Here is a 23,260-nt window from a genome sequence, read left to right as displayed (position 1 = left end):
TTTCCAAAAACGTTGTGGTTTTATTTTTAAACATACCAATACACAGTGTTCTCCATTACATGCATAGTAAAATAATTTCTTAAAGTCCCCCCAAGGACTGTGACAAATCAACTACCAAACTTATTATGTTAAGTTACAGGCAAGAAGCTTTGCACAAAGAAACTTTAGTGAGCAAAGTCAATTTTGAGCAAGCCTTTCAACCGAATATTCACAACTCCTTCAATAACCTCTTGGTGGCGATATGATTACGGTATGCCCATACACCACACAAGTCATTCTCCACACACAAAAAAAAAGACAATGTTTTTTTGTCACTCTGTCTCAGACAAGGACATTACATTACATTTTTCCCCCCCCCAAGAGAAGTGGGTGATGAGAAGTCAAAGCTTTGCTTATTATAAATAGGAGAGGACTTTAATTGTAAAGTCATGTTATTTTGTCAATCAATATCCATGTACATACGGATAACTACTGTGGAGATATATCAAGTAATCTTCACAACCCTTACATTTACATTTATCAATTGAAAAGCAAGCCATTATGGTATGCATTTTGCTTTTGCGTACATAAAGTTGGCTTCAGAGCCCCTTATTTGGCTATGTACACATTGGTATTATTTTCTAAGTTCTAAATTGCTTTGAGAAAGGCAGACGGATAATTCAGCTTATAAAAACTCTTTTCTAAAGTAGACCTCTGAGCCATAGTATATTTCAGAACGGGTACTCATAGAAAACAATATTTAATAGGTTCATTATATTACTCAAAATAAATATGACTGAAATATAGATGTGTTAGACAGACCATGGGCAAAATGTGTCTGCAATTCAACTTGACCGGCAATAACTGTCTATAAAAAGTGCAATCTGGATGAATCATGACCGTGATAAAACAGCATAATCTCTATACATTTCTATACATTTAGACATTTTGTCCTCTCCTCTGGCTAAAATTAAGATAAAACACAAAAAGATTATGAAAAACAAAAACAGCATTCCGTACGATCTAAACAAGCTAAAACGGTCAGGAAATTCAAGCACTATGAATGTGACTTGAGTTGATGGTGCTACCTATGGTGAATAAAAAGGCAAAAAACAAAACAATAAAATAGTTTTTTTTTGTATACTGTAGCACAACAATCTCTTACTAAACAATGTAGAGCTACCAATAGATGAATAACATGAGTGACCATAGAAATTAGGACAGCTCAGATGCACTCTTTGCAAAAGACATGTTAGCTCAGCCTGAGCTTAGATAAAAACAAAATACTAATTAAAAAAAAAAAAAAAACCTGACACTTCCAGACGATTAGTTTCCTCAATGTCCAGGTTAAAAGTCAGCATGAATAAAGCATTGCTTCGAAAAAAAAAGAAAAAAAAAAACATGACTATGTGCTTTCCTAATATCAAAAAGTCTGACCTAATGATTATCTGTAGCTTGAAGTCAGTCTTCTCTCTACCAATTTTCAGGCCATTTTCTTGTTACAGGCAAGATAAACAAGATGACAAGATAAAACTGCATTGCCTGGTCACTGCTTCGGTGAAGCACACCTCCTCCCCGAAATATTTATGATATACATTTTTTTTTTTTTTTGGACTAAATTCGTCTTCGAGAGACTAGTAGTGCAGAAAGGTGCTTGGGGCATTTTTCTTTTTTGACAATCAATAAAAACAAATATAATAAAATCCAAGAATAAAGGAGAAAAAGTCAAATAAAGAAGACAAAAACACTGTAGCACATCCCTTTACAAAATATTGTAAGAGTGTTGTGTTTTAGGTGAGCTTGGGGTCATCTGGTGTAACCGCTTGATAGTCGCCAGAGAGGAGAGACATGGTGGGGTCCTCGGCAGGGTCCTGGCCAAAGTAATTGTCCCTTTCGAGCTCCAGCAACATGGGCAGGTCCTCCCCTGGTACGTCAGTGCTGATTGGGTCGCTGAGGAGAACGGGCTGGGCAGTGTACTGGACAATCTGTTTCCCTGTAACACATTGGAAAGTGCAACCGACTGAGCCACAAGTTCAGCTGGAAATCGTTGAGCTAGAGCAAGGTGCTAATTCCACCATTAAACAGGGTGGGATACTGACCAAAATGACTGGATATCAATCACTCCCTCCCTCACTCACTCACTGACGACAGCAACACTCTAAACTTTCCTTATCTCAAGTCTGTAATGAGCTAGCCACGGCTGTGACTGCATGTAACAGTCTAGCGGATAACTTTACTAACCATCACACACCATCCCCTCCATACCACAGCCTAACACGAATAGGCCACACAACAACATAACAATAGCTCAATTGAACATTAATATCATACTTACCATCAGGGAGTCCGTGTTCTGATTTTCACACATGTCTTAGTTACTGGTGGTGCCACTTGGCATGAAATCAAACATGCGGGTAGAGAAAGTCGACCAGCAACTACGGGGTGTGTGGGTGAAGAGGCCGAGTAGGCCTAGTACTCACTCCATAGTGGAACTGTGATGATGACTACAGTGGCACTGGATATACTGTATGTCAATTGTTCATTTATTTACTAGTTAATCATGTATTTTCATATTGTTCACCTGTTTATTGAGGACTTGTATCTTGGTCGTGGCACTGTAACACATAGGAATAATAAACCACCTTTGCAGGAACGTGCAATTGTAGCTGAGCTAAAAATGTAACGGCAATGCAGGACTTAACCCGTTAGTTTGTTTTGGACATAAATCCAAGAAAATGTATTATCAACAGCTTAGTTGTTTTAAAAAGAGGGGAAAAGATAGTATTGGCTTGGTATTGGTATTGGCAGATAACCAATGTTGGGGTACTGGTGCCATATCAGGTATGAAAAAGTGGCCATCGTGCCGTCCCTACCAGTAAGGTCAACTGAATCAGGGATATGTAAACAGCAATGATGCTAGTTCACCACCAGAGAAGATGCCTGTGAGCCCACTGTCTATTAGGTCAGCAGAATGGTATGGTGTGGTGGTAAGGCCTCGAAAATGAATTCTAACAACTCAAACCTGTTTCAGTAACTCATTGGGATGGGAAGACACAATCCAATATCTGATTATTATCTTTACATTTACTCATATCACCAAATGCCCAAACCTGCGTTTGTGGAGTTGTTGCTCGACGGAGCATCCTTGGGCGAATCGGAGAGGAGCTCCTGGATCTGTGGGGGAAGATGAAAAGACAGCGGTGAGAAAAAAAACTAAACAAAACAAAAAACTCAGGAACAGGGGATGATCTGAAGTGTCTGATTGAGAGGAAAACAATTCCAAACACTTACAGTGGCCAGGCTGTCCAAGTCAAAGTCTGTGTTTATGGAGGAGGAACTGAAGATCTGTGATGACATTAGATGTGATAGATAATTAGTTGGACAGAAACAGAACAAAACCCATCTGGAATAATAACTAGTTAAGCTATAGTACTAGATATATACTATACGTACAAACACTCATATGTTACAGATATATCTGACAAAAGGCTGTTCATACCAAGAACGATAACTATAATTCTAGCCATCATATTCATTAACACAAGGAGAGACTTTGGTTATAGTTGGTTAGTGTGGATGCTTTCATCATTATGGTTATAATAATCTTTACAGTCATCATTCCTGGTGTGAACGGCCCTTAAACTGTATTTCTGTACAGTCAGTCTCTTGGGACAAAAGCTTCTAATATATCAAATGTATCAATGGAAACCTAATATACACCGAATTTTGGCTGATGTGTTCAAAATAGTCTTGCCCAGTGCACCATGCGAGTTTTGAGAAATGTTAACTCACGTCGAAGAGAGGTGAGGACTCAAAGTTGATGGACTGGGCATTCAGGATGGACTGCAGGTTCTCCAGGCCGTTATCGATGTTATCCAGGTGGTCATGGAGTTCCGTTCTAGGCCAGAAAATAAAACAAGCTATGATTCGCATGGAAGCTTGCACAGACCTCAACTACGATAACATGTTAAAACTCAATAGTGACAAATCAATGAGCTTAATGTGATTACATAAGCAAACAGCAGTCACAAAACAAAACAACAACAACAACAACAACAAAAGTCACACATGTGATTGATTACATTACGCAAACAGCAATCAATGTAACAGCAACAAAAGACACATAGCTGGCATTTGCACACACATCAATGAATTTCCATTAATCAATTTCATTTATTTATTTTTGAGAGGGCGCAAGTCCCCAGAGAGGTTAAGACTGGTGTTGCCTGATGGGAGGTACTGTAGCCTGGGCTTGCCAACTTCTTGACTGATTAACGCAGCTGGCATTTTTGGGGCTTGGGGTGGAGTCAAAAATGTTTTTAAAAGGTGCTTAACAGCAAGCGTCAGCTGCAAGCCCAGAAGAAAGTCACCTGCACGTTACAACACCTAATGCTTTTTGTTTGTTTGTTTGTTTATTGGTTTTTTGTAGGGCACCACTTACAAGTTGCACTTACATCAGCCTAACTCACAGATGGAATAGTCATGTGGACAATGTGGGGGTTGGGGATGGGGAGAGAGGAGAGGAGGATGATGCAACACATAGCAACACGCATGCTATTTGCATAGCACATGACACACAAAAGAAACCAAAATCAAAACAAACAAAGGGGGGAGGTGAGTGAATGTGTGTGTGTGTGTGATTGTGTGTGTGTGTGTTGGGGGGGGGTCAGGCACAGTGGTTTAAATGTTCTGGGGACATCGGTCTCGCGGCAGACTGGCAATGCTAACCCTGGGAGAAGTCGGGGGTGAAGAGACGAGGAGGTGGGGCTGGGATAAAGGTGATACACCTCAGACATCTGTGGAGAACTGAAAAGATAGAAGCACAACATGGCACCATTGTGAAGGTGTCGGAGATCAGTTATAACACCACCACCACCACCACCCTGTGGTGGACACAGGCCTGGCCTGTCCCTCTCACTATACCATGAGGAAAGGATGGAACATTGACTAGGTGACAATCACAACACACCCAATCTGTAAGGCACCATTAAGCATTTGATACAGGTAACAGGAATCAAGAGCTAGATCATTCATAATTAGCTACATCATAAGTACACTAATTAACTACATATTGTACACAGGAGAATATGTAAACACAGATACAGACAAAACATCATGAGGGCGAAATTTTACAAAGTCAGATGTTTTGATTCTGTGTGCATATAACATACACTATATTGTCCTATAGATGGATGTTGTCGCAGACCACGTTATGTAGTAATTATCATGCACCTATAGAGAGTAAACATTTACAGAAACGGAGTCTTCACCTGTGACCTGAATAGCTGTGTGGTGTAGTGTGCCATGAGGTAGGGGAGGTCTCCTGCATACTTCCGTCAAACAATCACATGCCACAACTGGCGTCGTTTGTCCAGTGACTGACTGCCCAGTGGGCTGGCTTACTGTACATATATAATAATGCCATAATGCAATGGCTAATGGGCAGCACCAAACAGCACTAAAAATGTAGAGGGGCCTATCGTGAGCAGTCCTGAGAAGCGACTTAACCTTGGCCGTAACCTTAACCCATGTGTTGTGCCTCTGCATAATTCACTACCAAGTTATGGGGTGCCTTTCATTTGGTCTTTTATACACCCTCCCTTCCTTCCTCGATCCTCGTCCTCACTGATCTAGATAAAGAATAATGGGGCGGAAAACAATGGGATAGTCTATCCAGTGTTAGTTATAGATCAGTGGGAACGAGCCTCGAGGACCGAGCATCGAGGATCGAGGCGAGAGTTTGAGAGTCCTGGAGGTGGTGTGCATAGATCAAAACCTTCCCTCTTTGTTCGAAGGTTAGGCACATCAGGTGTGCAATCGGGGGGGGGGGGGGGGGGGGTTCTCTGTGTGCCCTGAAAAAAAAATAGCTCAGTATACGTGTGTGATGCAGTGGATGGCTGGATGGAGGAAGGCGTAGATTTATAAATAGAGAAAGAACTGAGGGAAGGAGGGAAGAAGTAGTGTGCATGGTAAGGCATTTGTTAGGCTGATGCTACATGATGAAACTTTCACTGACCAAAACGCAGCTCATGGTCGAGTACTGCATGGCTGAGCAACACAACTTTTGTTATCGTCACTATGCAATGACAGTTGCATGCAACATAATTAGATGTTTTTCCACCAAGGTGACAATATCACTGCAGGACTGTAAATGTCAGCACGACCCTGATAATGTGACTAGGCCGTTCAGGTGATTGCATTGTGCACAGAATGTGAATGGGAGCAATGGCCCTGACTGTCTTGACTTAATGTGGATGTTTAGCACACAATTACAAATAACGTGCTTGAGATAAAACGATTAATGTCAGGACAAAGAAAAGCAAAATACTCATTTAAAGAGGGCTATCGTTTTCACTACACAGGTCAATTGCCTAATTTAAGCAAATGACCAAGAAGTGTGAGAGAGGGGTAAAAAATTGCACATTGTTGGCAGAAATGGTTAAAAAAAAGGTTCTCAAAACTGATCCAAGTCTAGCCAGACATCTCTTCAATACTGTTTGCAACTGTCAGACATGAAACAGGGTTCATGTGACTTGCAGAACCCTTCACACTATGAAACTCAAGTCATGCAACTTGCAGGCATGCAAGTTTCAACCAACTAAAGCTGTGCTGAAAGTTCCACCATGTAACGCTAGTCTGGAGGGGCCAAAATCCACTGAACCCAGAGGAAGGGACACGGACAGGCTGAGACTCTGGCTTCCCACATTGTCTTAAAGGAACACGCCAACCTTTTTGGAAAACAAGCTTATTTGCCATCGACCCCAGTTAGATATGAGGACACAAACCCTTCTCTTCACTGTGCCTGCTTGCTATAACCCAGTCTGACACTGTTAGCCTAGCTTAGCATAACTCACTGAAGGTGGGTTATTTACATTCACAGTAAAGACAAAAGGTATGTATATCCTCTACTCAATATCTGGGGTAGACAGCAAATACATTGATTTCCCAAAAAAGCAAATTTCCTTTAAATATCAAATTCAAGGACTTTTCAAAAGACTTACCAGGCCACATTCTCTACCATTCAAGAATCCGACACGCCATACTGTAGTTCGAGACACCTGTGAACGTGTTAAGACTCAAAAACGCTTTCGGCGTCTCACCTCTCGATGCAGGCGAGGCTGAGACACTTGGGACTGCCCGGCGGTGCCGCCGCGTTGGCCGAGGAGGAGGTGGGGGCGAGGACCGGAGCCGAGGGCGCCAGGGACGGGGTGGCAGCGGAGGTGGCGGCGGCAGCGGCGGCGGCGGTCGGCTCGTGCTCTTGCAGGATGGAGTTGATGAAGGTGGTGGGGGAGAGCGGCGTGTCTGGGGGCAGTGCGCCCACCTCCACCTCCACCGGACACACCTCGTCCACCTCCGAGTCGTGGTTGGCGGTGGGGCTGGACGGCTCCTCCTTGATGTGCACCAGCGGGCTCGTCCTTTCGCTGCTTAAACACACCAAACACACACCCCATCAAATCACCACCCCAGAGCTGTGCACAACTTACGGAAACACACTGAACAAAAACACAAATGCTGGAAGTCAAGTCTTGGTCCAAGAAATAAACAGTCCAGAAATGTCTCTAAGCTCACAAAAAGCTGTGGACAAGTTCATATTGGAGTCATGTGAAGTTCCTCGTAAAATTGTTAAGATTGTTGCTGCATTCATATTTTCATCAGTATGCATAAATACATACGCATACTCAGATGTTCATATACAAATACAAACAAACCAACAAGCTCTAGCATTGCTTAAATACTGAATCTACCATACGCCCTTCTTAGAAGTCCCAACACTAGCCATGCAAAACCTTTCCTGGATAGATCACTTCTAATATATCAGGGTAAAATGTCACAGAAGGGCAGTCCTGACAAGCATGCAGGGAGCCAGGGGCCAGGCCTAGGCCTGTGTGAGTTACAGGTTGTTGTTGGCAGACAGGCTGCCGTGCCCTGTGCGAGTCCTGGGCCACTTGCCTGTCCTCGATCCACTCCGAGGTAACCGGACTGGTCTGGGCCAAGTCGGTGATGTCAGATATGATCGGACCCGTCTTCAGCAGTGCGTCCGAGGAAAAGAGACTTGCAGCCGAGAAACCAGTGGCGGGAGCCTGGGAGGGAGGAAGGGAGGATTCATGTCACTAGTTACTTAATAGTCATGACTTCGACATCCTCCTGTGAAATGCCTCATCACTTACAAGATACACAACTACAACTATTGAATGACAATGTGCAAAAGAGTAGAAGTAGTAATCATAGTAGTAGTAGTTGTAGTGGCAGTAGTGCCAGTGTGTGTGTGTGTCTGTGTGTGTATTGTATATACAGTATATATGAATATTTATTAGTTTCCAAGGTCTCCTCTGATTGTAGCTTGAATGTTATTAAGTCATTTTGTAAGTCGCTTTGGATGAAAGAGTATGAGACGGAGAGAGTGTGTTTGTTTGTGTTTACAGTAGGTGGAGTTGGTAAGACAAATCGTGTGTTTGCGCCTGGAGTCACGGCAATACGTGTCAGGGCACACCAGGCTCCACTTTACGTACCGAGATAGCCGGGGAAGGTTCTAGAGAGTACTGCCGAGAGAACTTGGGCAGCGAGTGAGCGGAGCTGCTGTCATTCAACATCAGGGGCCTGGCAGAGAGAACAGACAAAAAAAAAAGAGCAGAGAGAAAGAGAGAGAGAGAGAGAGAGAGAGAGAGATGAAATGGAAGATAGCAAGAGAGCAGAGCGCAAGAGAACAAGACCGAGGAAGAATAAGAGAGGTAGAAAAAGGAACAGATCACAACAGAAATATGGCAAGAGTGAGAGTAAAGAAAACAATCGTATGCGAGAGCAAGACAGCCAGAGAAAGAGAAAACAAGAGGATGAGAAAAGGGATGAAGCAGAAGAAAAAGAGAGAGAGAGAGAGAGAGGGGGGCATTAAATACGATCACAAATGAACGCGTTTGAAAATGTGTTCGGGGTGGGATGAAGCAACTTGCATCTTTCTTTTCATCCCCATCACTCTGTTGGATTGCACCAGGCTTATGAGGAACTGGATGAGCTGCAGATACACAAGGAAGAGAGTTACACACAAACAACAACAAACAAACAAAAAACTCCCCACAAAACCAAAGGTGTCAAGACAAGTGGAGTCACTATTTACTCATTTTGCCTGTAGCACAACTGCAGTAGTCACTTGTCAGTTTTAAATACTAGCTGAAAGACGTCATCTTGGCTGAGTTAGTTAAGACAGTACCGTGTCACATGCATGGCAACGCATCTTCTAAATGACTAAATGTCACTGTACTTGTCTTAACATGCAAATCAACATGACTCGCACGTCAACCACCAGGCAGGCATCAGCCGTATGTTTTAAGCCGCTTGAAGCTCGTTAAATGGGCACAGGGCCTGCTGGAGGTGGTGAGGTGTGGGAACGCTCTTACCTTATTGACGACTTTCTGCTGCTGCGCATGCTTCTGCCGCAGGCTGGCCACCTCCCTCCACAGTGCCTCGTTCTCCCTGCAAAACAAAAAAAATAAATAAAGAAAACCGCTGAGCGACGCTAACGTCAGCAGCATGCGCAGAGCCTTCGGCCTTTTCCCCCACTCAAACGCAGCAGATGTCAGTCACATCAGGCACTGTCTGATTCTGCTCACCCAACCACTATATCCTCATCACCCCCCGCTGGCACACAGGATTAATCCCTTCCCACCACGGAGCCTTTAAAACAAGGGGATGGAGGGCTGAAGCTGTGGGGGTGACAGTGCACTTTTTTTTTTTTTTTTTCACCAAAAACTGTAAAAGACTTGAGGAATACTTCGGGACGTTTATTTAGCTAAGTTAATGGCTATTGAAAGATCTTAGCGGCCTCTGTTTGTTCAGCTTTTTAAAGTGCGCCCATAAAGCTGCCCCCCCCCCCCCCCCCCCTTCCACCTGGACCTCTTAAAAACGGGTTCCCCGCTGGGCTGGTAAAAGTGCTTTGAGTGTGTGCTCATGGGCCCCGGGTTTTGGGTCCACGGACGCACAAGCTCACGATGAAAAAATGCTGCTGCCCTCGACGCGCGCTGAGGTGGACCTCAAAATGGCTCCCCCTGCTACCCCAGCGGATGGAAAGTCTGACCCGTGTTGTGTTTTCATGGCTGATTTGCACTGATAAAACAGACATCAAACATGCCTGGCATCGTGCAAGCAACGACAGACCACAACTCAATATTCAACTCTTGTTTCCGCCATAAAAAGTGAAACTCGTTATAAATACGTCAATAAAACAAACGACAAAAATGTCAACCGGGGACCCCAAAACTATGGAGGACTTCTACTGATGTATGAGATTGAATGGAAACAAAATTGAAAATGCTTATCTGCGAGGCGTCGACATTGTCAAACACAGACGTGCGCTTATCAATGACACCAGGCGTTATGAATTCCAGGCATGACTTGAGACACTGAGGAACGGGGTGCGTGTGCGCTGTGCGTGTGTAATGATTTTACAGCTATAGATCATTGAGGTGTGTGAGTGTTCCATGTTGCCTGAACTTTGTGTGTGAGTGTGTGTGTGTGTGTGTGTGTGTGTGTGTGTGTGTGTGTGTGTGTGTGTGTGTGTGTGTGTGTTAGGGGTGTAAAAAATAACCGATACACATCGATATTCGTTTTTAACCTGTAAAAGACGACTACATCGATGCATCAAGCCTCGTTTCGAATTTTTCATGACATGAATCGGTTATTGTTTCGATTTAAAAGAAACAAATCGGTTCACATTCGCAAACGTTTCTGACTTGACCGTCTCTTATGAAATACTCGATTTCCTGGCCTGGTGCGTGGCTGTGTGCATCCCAATTTTGATTTGAGAACAATGACAGCCTCTCATTGGTCAAAGATGGCATAGCCTATCACGTTCGTCTATCCATTCCAACGAAACGTGCCCTGGACGTGCCTGAAGGAATGAGATGCTAGTCTTCCTCAGAAAAGATTTCTGACAACTCCGAACCTATATTCAACGCGCCGGCGAAACTTAAATCCAAAGTTTGGAAGTCGTTTGGCTTTTTCAAAAGAGAAGGTCTCTTTATATGGCTCTGGTTCTATCTCTCCCCTTGTCAAGCGGGCATATCCCAGGATTCTGATTAACTTTAACTTTGAAAGATCGCTACTTTTATAGCCTACATGGCATCCAACTAGCTACAATCCACCTCCGTCATATGCTACAATGTTACTATGGTTCTGCACGTCTGTATTTCAGCTTGGATGCAACGTGACAGTTCATTTAAACTTCGCAACGAGTTTGGCGAATTAATATTCAAGTGTGATACGGGAACTACTTCAAAGGTAGCGGGTTATACGAAGTTAATGGCCACCCCATCAGCCAATCAGAGAAGAGAATTCCATTGTTGAGGGAGATAAGCAGAGAATCATTTATTCTTTTACATGCGAAAAGGCCAAGGGCAAAGCACTGCTTTATTTTCTTTTGTAACGACACCTCTTTGGTCTTTAATTTTTTTATGCAACATATACAGAGATATGTGTTTCTTCTGTTTATTTCTTTATGGTGTCCTCAGTGTGTGCCATTACTAAAATATTATATGAAAAACCTCACCTTTTCACAATAAAATGTTTTGTCATGTTCATACATCAAGTTGTTTGTCCTATTGATAACCATTAACTTGATCATGTAAAATGTGCACAATTGTAAAGTGAATGTGCACAATGAAAAATAACTTTCAGAATGCTTTTGATTATTGAACCGCATCGAATTGCATCGAATCGCATCGAATTGAATCGTACCGAATCGTTTGCTATTAACATGTATCTTTTTTTGAATCGTATCGTGACAATGTATCTAGATGCGAATCGTATCGTCTTTCACATGAGAGATTCACACCCCTAGTGTGTGTGCATATTGAGTAAGGTGTAGGTCTGGCCTCCCACTGAGGTGTAAGAGCATGTATGAAAGAGCGCAAGGGTGTGTGTGTGTGTGTGTGTGTGTGTGTGTGTGTGTGTGTGTGTGTGTGTGTGTGTGTGTGTGTGTGTGTGTGTGTGTGTGTGTGTGTGTGTGTGTGTGTGTGTGTGTGAGTAAAGTGTTGTGGTGGCCCCGGTGCTCCCGGGCCGAGTGGATTCTTTATCTGCGTTAGTGGGGCTTATCTGAGGGGCTCGCCTGCCTTGTAAATCAGAGCAGCCCAGTAAAAAGCCCCCGCTGAGCAGGAAGGGCCCTCTCCAGCCACCCGCTCTCCTAGGAACACCCCCCCTCAAACCCCAACCCCCGACCCAACCTACCTCCCTCCCTCCCTGCCTCTGAGACAGATGGAGCAGCTTTATGGGGGCAGGTGTGGATTCCTCCTAGTGGGAAGATGAGTGCCCCCCCCCCCACCTCACAACCCCCACGTTCCCTTCACGTGCACCACCACCTTTCCTACCCCCAATTACAGGTCTTAGAAGAGGCAGACAAATTCCACCACGTGGATTAAAAGGTCGAGCTAATTGACTTTTTGTCACCAGCAAGCCACAACTCAATGAGGAGACACAAGGAAATGAATAAGCACATGACAAGAGGATGAGGAATCATCTGCTATAGTAAGACGTACTCTCTCAGTTCCGTCAGATGAGCAGAACGCGTACAAAAACAGAAGAAAGAAACCTCCAACACACCCAAGACCATGATATCTTGCACACAGACAGGGCTTTCACAATGCACTGTAAAAAAAAAAAAAACGATCTGCCCAAGGCCGTGTCAAAAGCATCCGAGCCCATCGCTACATGACACAATATCTCCCGCTGGAAAGAGACGGCTGAGAGCGAGCGGCCACGCAGGGTTGATGGACAGGCCGCGATGAGCTCATCTGTGATATGAGGGTGTGTGTGTGTGTGTGTGTGTGTGTGTGTGTGTGTGTGTGTTGGTGAGAGAGAGAGAAAGAGCGAGTGAGAGTGAGACTATGCGTGCGTGAGAGGACACGTCACAAATCCACGGTGAATTGGCTCATCTTTTTGTGAGCATGTGTGCGGACCAGGGGGCCGAGGCCCACAGTGGCAATGACAATACAGCTGTGAGAGAATGTGAGAGAATGTGTGTATGTGTGTGTGTGTGTGTGTGTTCCACTTATGTTTGCAATGTGAGATACCATTAGTGAGCACCCATTTGGATCTCCATCTGTGACATGGAATGTATACAACAAGAATGATCACATTCATATGACACGAGCCTAATACATATACAGTGAGGAGAAAATGTATTTGATACCATGCTAAAGTTGCCTAAAAAGAGGAATATAAAATCGTCATTTGACAATTGATCTTAATGTCTTAATTCAAAAATTGAGTAAAAATAAAACCGCTAAGTACGCCAATTTTCTTTGTGATGGAAGAATGTTTCGTAAATAAATAAATGTTCTTCCTAAATGCTAGGGGGAAGTAAGTATTTGACCCCCAATGTAACCCTATGGGAATTCAACACATAGGGTTAACATAGGGGCGGGCAGATTTTTATTTTTTAAGGCCAGCTATTTTATGGATTCAGGATATTATGCATCCTGATAAAGTTCCCTTGGCCGTTGGAATTAAGATAGCCCCACATCATTACATACCCTTTACCATAGCTAGAGATTGGCATGGTGCTTTTTCCAGTAGGCCTATTAGCCTGTTTGATGCTCATTGAGCTCAATGCAAATCAAACAGGCTAATAGGCCTACTGGAAAAAGCACCATGCCAATCTCTAGCTATGGTGAAGGGTATGTGATGATGTGGGGCTATTTTAATTTCAAAGGCCAAGGGAAATTTATCGGGATGCATAATATCCTAGATCCATGAAATAGCTGGCCTTTAAATATAAAAATCTGCCTGCCCCTATGTTAACCCTATGTGTTAAATTCCCATAGGGTTACATAGGGGGTCAAATACTTCCTTCCCCTAGCATTTAAGGAAAACATTTATCTATTTACGATACATTCTTCAATCACAAAGAAAATTGGTGTCCTTGGCGGTTTGATTTGTACTAATTTTTTGAGTTAAGGCATTAAGATCAATTGTCAAATGATGATTTTATATTCCTGTTTTAGCAGGGTATCAAATACATGTGCTCCTCACTGTATGTGGCTGTTTGCCTATGTTGCCTGGAGGAAGGCATGTTTTCATTCCCTGATGATGACCCCCATTTCCACCACCACCCCACCCCACCCCACCCCCAGCAGTGAGCTGCAGCTGGCGAGGCACATCACTCAGGCATGAGCAGGCCTTGGGCTCCACTGGGAGTGCTGACTAACCCCAACAGAGGTGAGGGCCCCCAGCCTGCCACTTCAGTCACCCACGGACAGATCCGCAGAGCCGTGAGGGATTAGCGCACATTAGCCATGCACCCTGAACGTCGAAGTAAGAGTGCGTGCACTCTGCGTACGGGGTGGCTTGGAGCCCCGTATCAAAGCGTGGGCCAGGAGAGAGCTCTCAAGTGTCAAACTGATAAAACCAGCTCAGCTTGAAGCCACGCAAGGCATTTCAGCCTGCTCACTCAGTCACCGAGTTTGCCTAAGGTGTTTCCGAGGCTACAGTACCGTGATGGTACTGCATATCATCTACAGTGAAAACCGGTTGCTGATATGGTCACATGTAGACTTCCATTTCCTATTGGTTCGATCTCTGTGGCTCTACTGCAGTAGATATATTAGATACAAGACAACGAACAGCTGGTAGTATGACCTCGCTTCTATTTTCTGTTTAGTTATATTTGTGAGCCTTGCCAGCCATGACTCACCTTTTTATTCCTGAAATATTTCTAAAGGTCCAGTGTATGTGTGTGTGTGTGTGTGTGTGTGTGTGTCAGAGAGAGAGAGAGAGAGAGAGAGAGAGAGGAATGGAGTATGTGGGTCTTCCGTGTGTGTGTGTGTGTGTGTGTGTGTGTGTGTGTGTGTGTGTGTGTGTGTGTGTGTGTGTGTCTGCGCGCGCGCACACACAAGTGGAAGAAAGAGAGAGCAGCTATCTGCATCACCCCACTGTGTATATTTCAGTCTCTGACTGAGCCCAAGAAATTCTGCATCTAATCACCAGCTTTAAATAAACTGGCTTACACAGCCCTAATGCTACGGGCTAGCTGCTCCCCTGGGCGGCCCGCCGCATACCTCTGCTTTCTAATTGAGCCTGGAGGAGCGCTGGGCTAAAATATTAAAATGGCCTGCGAGGGACTCGCAGAGCAAACAGCCCTTCAGCTTCACACATGGAAGCCATTTCTTCACGACAATCCTTGGACGGAGAAATCATTCACAGCACGCCAGCGAAACGGGGAGGAGGAAGGAAGAAGAAGGAGAAGAGCTTCTTGAATCATCAGCTATTAGGGTTTCTCAGTTGTGACCTCGGTCATCGCGATTACTGCCGCAGGGGGGGGGGAAGTAGCAACCACACAGCTGACTGGCCGGGTTTTCGGAGTTTGTTGATTAGTGAATGATGAACCAGGGTGGACTCACTGTTTCATGGCACTGAGCTTGCTGTCCATGGTCTCCTGCCTGCCCCGCATCTGCTGCACGTCGCTGAGCACTTTGCTGATCTCGTCCGTGTTCAGTCTGACATCCTCCTGCTTAATATTTGACACCTGAGGAGGGGAGGGGAGGGGACGGGGGGAGAGGGGAAGGAAGGAGGATGAAACAGTTAGGAGGCACAGCCAGTAAAAGTGTGTGGGACGTGCGTGCACATCTGTGCGTGCCGGTGTGTGTGTGTGTGTGTGTGTGTGTTAGGTAACAACTCGGCCCTGGTCATGAACTCTGGCATCTGACAATGGAAACAGTGTGCTCAGGGCCTTCAGATTTCAGTGTGAACTGATCACTTGGCCAGAAAAAGAAGACACGAGCCCAGAGGCAAATGCAATGGACAGAGAAAGAGAGAGAGAGAGAGAGAAAGAGAGAGACACTATAAATCAGCCCAGTGGAAAAGATGCATGTGCTGAATGGTCAGGCGGCGGCAGATTATACGTGCTCTCAGCCTGCACTCCCTAATCCTATCCACCTAGCTCCAGCTGGCAGCCTCCACACTGGGTCTCCAGATTAGCTATGTGTCCCCCCCCCCTACACAATAATAAGTACAGATAATGACGATGCAAAGGAAGAGGTGTCCAGGTGTGATCACTGTATCGCAGCCCACTTTTCCGATGTCTCATAGATATGCACCGTATGGTAGGTTGGCGAAGAGGCTCATAATGGGATTTAATGTGAGGGATCAAATTGTAATCACAGCTCGAATCAAGGAGACACACAGACAAGAAAACTAACTATTGCACACAGAGAGGAGCAGCCATGGCTGATACACGAGAGGCCTTTATCCAAACCATCTTCAAGCTCAAGTCAGAACTGGGGTGAATGACCAAATCCAAACAGAGTGGGTATGTCCATTCTACAATTTACTTAGAGACTTCACAGATTTATTCATATGTATTATTATAATATAATAGAGTCCAACATTCCAAAATACTTACATTTGTAACTTTTCGTTTTATGTTTTCCAATAGGTGCTCCTGTCCACGCATAAAATAGGGATGCTGAAATTCTGTGTCATCTTTCTCTGGTTTCACCAAACCTCCCTGTTCTATATGAACAACTTTACGGAAGCCATCTACAATAAGTGCAGAAGAGAAAAAAGAAATAAGTGGGTGCATGCACATCATATTATTACATGATTATTTGCGATCCCAGTTTAAAATGTGTGCTCCCCATTCTTTGCAGCACAACCCAGACTGAAACCAGTTGCATGGCAACACTTACACATGTTGAGCTGGCGGACGAAGCTAGCCATGTTGTTGTGTTTGAAGTATTTCGGAAGCACCTCTTTGGAGAACCGACCTTGGTCAAATACGTGAAAACTGCTTCCACTCTGAAGAGAAAGAGAAAGAGAAATCAATTGCAGAATGACTGTGCAAGACTGCAAGCCAGCCTTTGAAGTCTCAGTCACCATACGTTCTACTGACCAATTATTTTTTTTGTAGACTATAGTCTATATAAAGGGTGGATATGATACGTATTATATAGGAGATTAAAATGTAACGTTATAGAAATATTGAGATCCCACAGAACACACAGGTCATTTCAAGGAGCATACAGTATTTCTATAGGACATTAAACGTATTGTTTTAGGAGGAACCTTTTATTGTGAGGACGACTAGTCTATTCTAAGGAATATAATTAGGGTCGGTCCACAGGACAATGACACACTGTTTTCCACCAACCTGCCTAGGCTAAAAAACAAGAGGCGTGACACCATATACGATTTCCCAGCTAGCTTGTTATCTGCACAGCTACCTAACTGACAACAAGTCACGGGATACAGTTTACTGACTATCCCATCAAAACACACACTTTTCCAACTTTGACATTTTATTTAACTAGCTTATTAGTCAGCTGTTATTAGCTAAACAGCTTGACCAATGCTACTTGTAAGCGCCTACATAATCGATACCTACATAAGCGCTAGCAAGCCATCTTGATTGGGTACTGAACTTCCAACTACTTTGGGTTTATTATTGTCATGACCATGATGTGAGGGTTAAGTATATTAACAATATCAGACAAGAATCTGTTCATGTTAGGCAGTTATCAGACTGCCTTCTGGTATCCTCAAGCACTCTCAATAAAAGTTATCCAACTTCGAAAACGCAACGAGTTACCTAGCTTGCATGCTACTTACTGGGCTCCAGCATATTAGAGGGTCAGTTTCAGGATCCTCAACCAACGTCCAAAGTTTCGTCAGAAAAGCAGGAACATTACTACCGCTGACCAAGACCGCACCAGATCCACCACCATGGTACTCCATGTCAGCCAAGTGAAAAACGAACACCTGTCAATAGTCAGTGTACCTATACCTCGACTACCCTGAGAAATTAAATCCTGAATGATGATGGCCACAGCAAGGTAGCTAGCAAGCTAGCTCCAACTTACGGTCGTGGCAAGCTATTCGCTAGCTAGTATAGCAACAATCCTTGACAGAATCCGCTTTGCTTTCGTTCACACTAGTGTTATGGTTGCTATCTACAACAGCCGTGTCCTTCGCTTAATTCAAACTTTGCTGTATGTGTACACGCAAATACATAATATAGATGAACTGAGAGAGTGGAAATTTCCATTAGAACGACATCTCTACGAACTGCGTAGAAAACAACTGTCGCACATACGCATGGCAGTCGCCATTTTGTGACATCATCACTAAAAAGTTGCTAAAAATATATCAAAATGCTAGAAACAAAACATGGATGACAAACATTAAACCCTAATTCAGATATATTCAAGAATTTACGACATAGAAAATTAAATAATAGAAAATTGTGTTTAAAACGAACATACGTGAAGGCATAACCTTTCAACTTTAACCCTTTGTAAACATTGTCAACATATCATTTTAAAATTATATACGTATCGACACCAACATATTAAGTGTTTCTTTGAACACGGCTTTAAAAAAATATACATTAAGGGAAAATATTTTAAAATAATAGATCGCGTGTACCTATCAACTTTGAACTTTGACCCCTCCGAACCCACATGGCCAGTGTGGTCCTCGCAGTAAGCATGCCTGCCCCGAAAACTGAGCAGGAACCTAAAGACACAATGAGTAAAGGGAAAAAAGAAACCGCAAAAAGAAAGAATACAGAAGAGGAGGCTGATCAGGTATTATGCTCGGATGTAAACGGCATCTACACACGAAATGGCAAACGTTTATAAGTAAACAGCCAGCAAGCTAGCTAACTGTACATAGTAGTAGTGTTGTCATTACTTGCATGCTACCGTCAGTTCGTATTAACTTGTTGATGAGACATTCGTTTTACAGTACGTAAGACAAAATAGTTGTGTGGTCTTTTTCCTGACCTGGAGTATGTGTTTTGTCTATTCATTGTTAATTACCTTGAACGGTAATAAATGTACTTAACATGACTGCTAAAACTAGCCTGCTAGCTAGCAGACAAACTTCTCAAAAGTTAACGTGTGGTTCGATTCAGGCAAACCTGTTCAAATTGTGCTATGTTTAATACACCCTATCGACTGTCAATGGTAGGTATTTCAACCTATAACGGCACAGTTGGTAATTTAAGTTTTCAGTCGGTATCAATAACTTATGTGCCTTTGGTCCTGATGTTGTACAGCTGCCTATATTTGATGGCAAGGATGGCACTGCCGTTGCGGGAGATGACGACGACCTTTCAGACAGTGAGGAGAGCGTGTACTCAGGGCTTGAGGACTCTGGGTCTGACAGCGACGATGTAGATGATGAGGAGGAGGACGAAGATGAAGATGATGAGGATGACCTGGAAGACGAGAATGAAGACATATCTATTGAGGGTTTGGAAATTGACACAGACGACAAGATCGATGATGGTGAAGCAGTTGCAAACAACTCTGAGGTATTTTATCCTAGTGTCATCTACATTGGACACAACTGTAGAATACTAGGATGTAGTTACTCATGTCATACTACGTAGCCTTATTTAGGCTAGTCTTGGTTGAGCTCAGTTCAATTCAGTGCCTCAGCTTTCTTTTCTAGGCACTAGGCCTACTCTTCACCCTCTCATGCAGGGCTCAACATTAAGGCAAAGGTCCTTGATTGCTCCGCTTTAACCCTCTATGATTAAAGATAGTCCAGTTGCCCAGGGCAATCAAATTTAGGCAAGTAGCCACTGTTTTTTTTTAATTATTTTTTTAACTGTAGACTTATTTGTGACAGCCCACAATGTTTTTCTATGTTGCATTTAAATGTACAAGCACAGCCTCTTATTTGCCCCTTTCTCTCTCCCTCTCTCTTGTAGTATATCAATGACAGTGTGTTCAAAATAACAGCGACAATATATACCAATAATGATGGCAACCATTTAGTTATGTGTGGCAACGGAAAGCCCATGCCTGCTTGCCCACTTGGCAACAACTAAAAAAGTTAATGTTGAGCCCTGCTCTCGTGTGTTCTTTGTCATGCCAATTTGTTAATTTGGTTGCTGCTTTTACTTGTAAAGTTTCTTCTTATCTTATACCAGCTTGGGCTGCACAATTATCGCAATCACCAGTGGCAATATGACACTGATGCAATTATGTAATGGCAAAACCCTCAAATAATTGTGCACAATCTAGTCACATGTATTGCCTTTATGTCAATCTCATCCTCCTTTACCGTGTCACTTTTGATTGGTGAGTGTGCCTATTGCGTGAGAAGCACAGAACTTCTGATTGGTGAGCTTCACTGTCAATCAGGGGCCTCCTATTTCAGAAAGTGGACTTTGTTAGAAATATGAGTTTGTTAGCCCTGAGTTGACGGAAACTCCGGGTTTCTCATTCCAGTTAAAAACGTAACTCAAACTTTGGGTCTGTTACTACAGTAACTGACTCTGTGAACCTAATCTGCTCCTTAGCAATTTGAATAATTTTCTGATGACATGCAACCCACGAGTTTAACCTAATTCTACGACGCGCTGCATTTTCCCTGTGAAAATGCAGTGCAAGCGCTGCTTGTAGGGATATTTTTTTAAATTGAGTGATGTAGGAATTGAGGTAAGTTTTCTAACTAGTTGCCATCATGGTGACTAATTTCTGAGCTCCATTGATGATGACTTTTCAACGTCATCGGGCATATGCTTAACTTGGAGTGAACAGACTCTGTATAGATTGAACTAACAATTTAAAGAAACATTTGGAATATTGAACTGAATCAATTAATTTACATTCTAAAATCAAATCGCAATATATGTCAAATAGATATTTTCCCCAAATCCTGCAGCCGTAATAACCGCATTATTTCAAATACAAAGATTTGTTGGATCTCAAAATCTTTTGAATCTCAGCAGCTGGTAGAGGAGTTGGCCAGCAACTGAAAGTTTGCCCGAGCCCAAGTCCTCCTAACCCTGTTAAAGTGTTCTTGACCAAGACTCAACTCCAAAAGTGCTCCCGATGTATTGCGTTCCATGAATACCAGAAATATTTATTATGTCGACTGCTTATGTCCACTGAAGATGTGACCTCACATTTGTACTGTATGTCTATGCAGCATTTACTTTATGATAGACGTGACCACACGTTCACATTTATGTCATCGCTCACCTCACAAAACGGCCATCTGTGTCAACGAGTCATGTTTCAATTCCACCTCAACTCCCTCATTGAATTTGCACATCAAAGCGCGTTGAGTGCTCGGAGGAGTGTAATAGCGCTATATAAATGCAGTTCATTTGATCAGTTATCTTTGAAATCAGACTACATTAGAAGTAGTGCACCAGACATCAGCTTGTTTCCATTAGCTAACTTTACTGATGACCATCAGGCATTTATTTAGCACTGGCCTTTCAGTTGTGATTCATATCCAATATTCTATCAGTTTTGTTTTGCATGACAAGGCTGCACAATTACGTCTGACAGATGTTGTGATTTGGTTTTGATCTCCAATATAATTTTGAAAGTCAAGCTTCAGTTCATTATTCCAGATTTTGCTTTCAGTTGGGCCACTTCTGTTTGGCGAGCATTCCAAGAGCATGAGAAGCATAGTGCTCCTGTTAGATGAGCTTCACTGTAGTCATAGAAACGGAATGACATTAATATGAGAAGCATTAGATGTGACCAGATTAGCCATTGGGACAGAGTTGGGAGCTGTACGATTAATGGCGAACGTGTTACATTCAAAGTTCAAATTGTAATTTTGATTAAAGATCTATTAATTGTGCAGCCAGTCATGAAACCCGTCAAACTCTTCATGTTTAAAATAAATAAATACATAAAATCATGCAGTAACAAAAGATCAGGGTCAAATTTGGGAGGAAAGGCACAGCTGGTGAATTGTTTGTCAGGTTATGGTCAAACAGGTTTAAAGTTATTATCAGTGATTCTGGTGAAAGGTTGTTGATATTCAGGGACAACAGCCAATAATGCCAGCCCCAAAACAAGTCTGTAGTGATTTATTAGTGACAAAGAATGAGTAGATAGACCAAGAAAAGACCTTTGTATGCTTGAATTATCATGAACTACCTTGCAAAAAAAAAAGTTAATGCCTGTTTTGTTCACGTGTTGTATTTAAATAAGTATTCAAGTTTCAAAATAAAAGCTCCCCAAAACAGAGCTAGAAATAAGGCAAAGAAATAAACAACATGAGAAATGCATAAATGGAAAAAAAAAAAAAGATAGAAAATTTAATCGAATCGTGACTTTAGAAATACCAGATTTGATTGAATCAAGGATTTGGAGAATTGTGACAGCCAAAATATTGAAAAGAGTGATCTTTCTCCTAGTAGCAACACTCGAAAGCTTCTGATGTAGAACTGTCATCCAGGCTAATGCTGATGCTGATTGCCCTTTCACCAATTCCGTGCTTGGTTTGGAAAGTGGATTGAACTCAGAAGTTTGCAAGCATAACTATAGAATTGGAAATGGGTTGTGGTCATGGGTCATGGTCTTCAACCATTCAGCATGGGCCATTGCCAGTATGCATTGTAAGAGATTAAACTGTTTAAGTTTTGATTCATCAATTAAATAAAGTTTTTTTTTTTTGTTTAATTCCCATGGCAGAAAGTACCATATTCCTTAATACTTGATCACTCAACACATTTTGAGCCTGTAGATTACAATACAGTGAAAATACAGAAATAATTTGACAGCACCAGGATAACTCACAGATTCACAGATGCCATGTGAGATCAGGGTCAGTTTCCCAGTCTGCTGCCCCCTAGTGGCTGATTGACAACATGAGATGAAGTAAAAAAGGAAGGCTTCATCACTTTTCCTGATTCTTTTTTTTTTTTTTCTCTCTCTGCCTCATTCCCTGACTGACATTCCTCTGCTTTTGCCGTCAGGAAATGTAACGGTGGTTCGGAGCCTTTCTGTTAGTGCTGTTAGTGATTATTAGAGACAGTTCATAGGTTGGGCCAGGTGCTTACCAGGAATGGTTACTATATTTTTAACATTTATCAGCCTCCTACAACACTTAGGCCAGTCGCAGGGTGCAGTCATAATTCTCCAGCTGCGAGTAGACAGGGCATGACTTCATCTGATTGCGTCAGCTCACCTCGAGACTAAGAAGATTAGGGCATTTCTGCTCCTCGTCGTCCAGTGTTTGTTCCCGTTGGACAGCACATGCGGTATCTACTGCCATCTGAGGAATAGGAGGAAGGTGCTTTTTAAAAGACCAGCAGTGGTTTGCGTATTGGTCATAACACGCAAGCTGCATGTGGTCCTATAAGTGGGTCATTGTTATGGACCATGTTCATGCCTCCTCTCAAGCATATTTTACGGAGTGTAATGGGGTTGAGGGGTTTTAGGAGATGTTTGACTGCCATGTGCTATTGTTATCACTGGACACAAGGGCTTGTTTGAAACCTTAAAGAGTTTGTGAGGATGTACCCAGGAGGGAGATA

At 43.0% G+C, this 23,260-nt stretch overlaps 2 protein-coding genes across 6 annotated transcripts in view; one reads left to right on the top strand and one right to left on the bottom strand.

Annotated features, from left to right (window-relative positions):
• On the bottom strand, positions 1 to 18,058 carry hsf1 (heat shock transcription factor 1). Of its 5 annotated transcripts, XM_062529972.1 has the most exons (15): positions 17,572 to 18,058; positions 16,653 to 16,761; positions 16,367 to 16,503; positions 15,366 to 15,490; positions 9,372 to 9,447; positions 8,928 to 8,989; positions 8,490 to 8,577; positions 7,930 to 8,060; positions 7,080 to 7,403; positions 4,708 to 4,785; positions 3,772 to 3,877; positions 3,271 to 3,324; positions 3,090 to 3,153; positions 2,561 to 2,594; positions 1,768 to 1,972 (listed from the first exon to the last, which is right to left on the bottom strand). In XM_062529972.1, exons 1-15 carry the CDS (start codon positions 17,695 to 17,697, stop codon positions 1,912 to 1,914), a joined length of 1,575 nt encoding a protein of 524 aa, XP_062385956.1. In that variant the 5' UTR covers positions 17,698 to 18,058; the 3' UTR covers positions 1,768 to 1,911. The 5 variants fall into 5 exon arrangements, with proteins under 5 accessions (XP_062385952.1, XP_062385953.1, XP_062385954.1 ...); XM_062529968.1 differs by lacking the exon at positions 2,561 to 2,594 and having other exon boundaries at positions 1 to 1,972; XM_062529969.1 differs by lacking the exon at positions 2,561 to 2,594 and having other exon boundaries at positions 1 to 1,972; positions 7,080 to 7,400.
• A 342-nt stretch (positions 18,059 to 18,400) lies between these two features.
• Positions 18,401 to 23,260, top strand: part of bop1 (BOP1 ribosomal biogenesis factor) — a 60,303-nt gene continuing 55,443 nt past the window's right edge. Inside the window, exons 1-2 of the mRNA XM_062529967.1 lie at positions 18,401 to 18,548; positions 19,022 to 19,279. Of these exons, the coding sequence (XP_062385951.1) occupies positions 18,423 to 18,548; positions 19,022 to 19,279 (384 nt within the window). The 5' untranslated portion in view covers positions 18,401 to 18,422. The remainder of the gene's footprint in view (positions 18,549 to 19,021; positions 19,280 to 23,260) is intronic.

The sequence above is a fragment of the Sardina pilchardus genome, chromosome 24 (assembly GCF_963854185.1).
Source record: "Sardina pilchardus chromosome 24, fSarPil1.1, whole genome shotgun sequence".
In the NCBI taxonomy this organism is placed as follows: domain Eukaryota; kingdom Metazoa; phylum Chordata; class Actinopteri; order Clupeiformes; family Clupeidae; genus Sardina; species Sardina pilchardus.
The sequence above is the reverse complement of the archived record's forward strand: the minus strand, read 5'-3'. Positions and strand labels throughout refer to the sequence as shown.

Excerpts from the sequence above, each read along its gene's own strand:
- hsf1 (XM_062529968.1), bottom strand. The coding sequence starts at position 17,697 with ATGGAGTACCATGGTGGTGGATCTGGTGCGGTCTTGGTCAGCGGTAGT. Across the intron at positions 16,504-16,652 it reads CGTCCGCCAGCTCAACATGT|ATGGCTTCCGTAAAGTTGTT; the intron begins GTAAGTGTTGCC and ends CACTTATTGTAG. Across the intron at positions 3,878-4,707 it reads CACCCCCGACTTCTCCCAGG|AACGGAACTCCATGACCACC; the intron begins GTTAGCATTGCC and ends TTTCTGGCCTAG.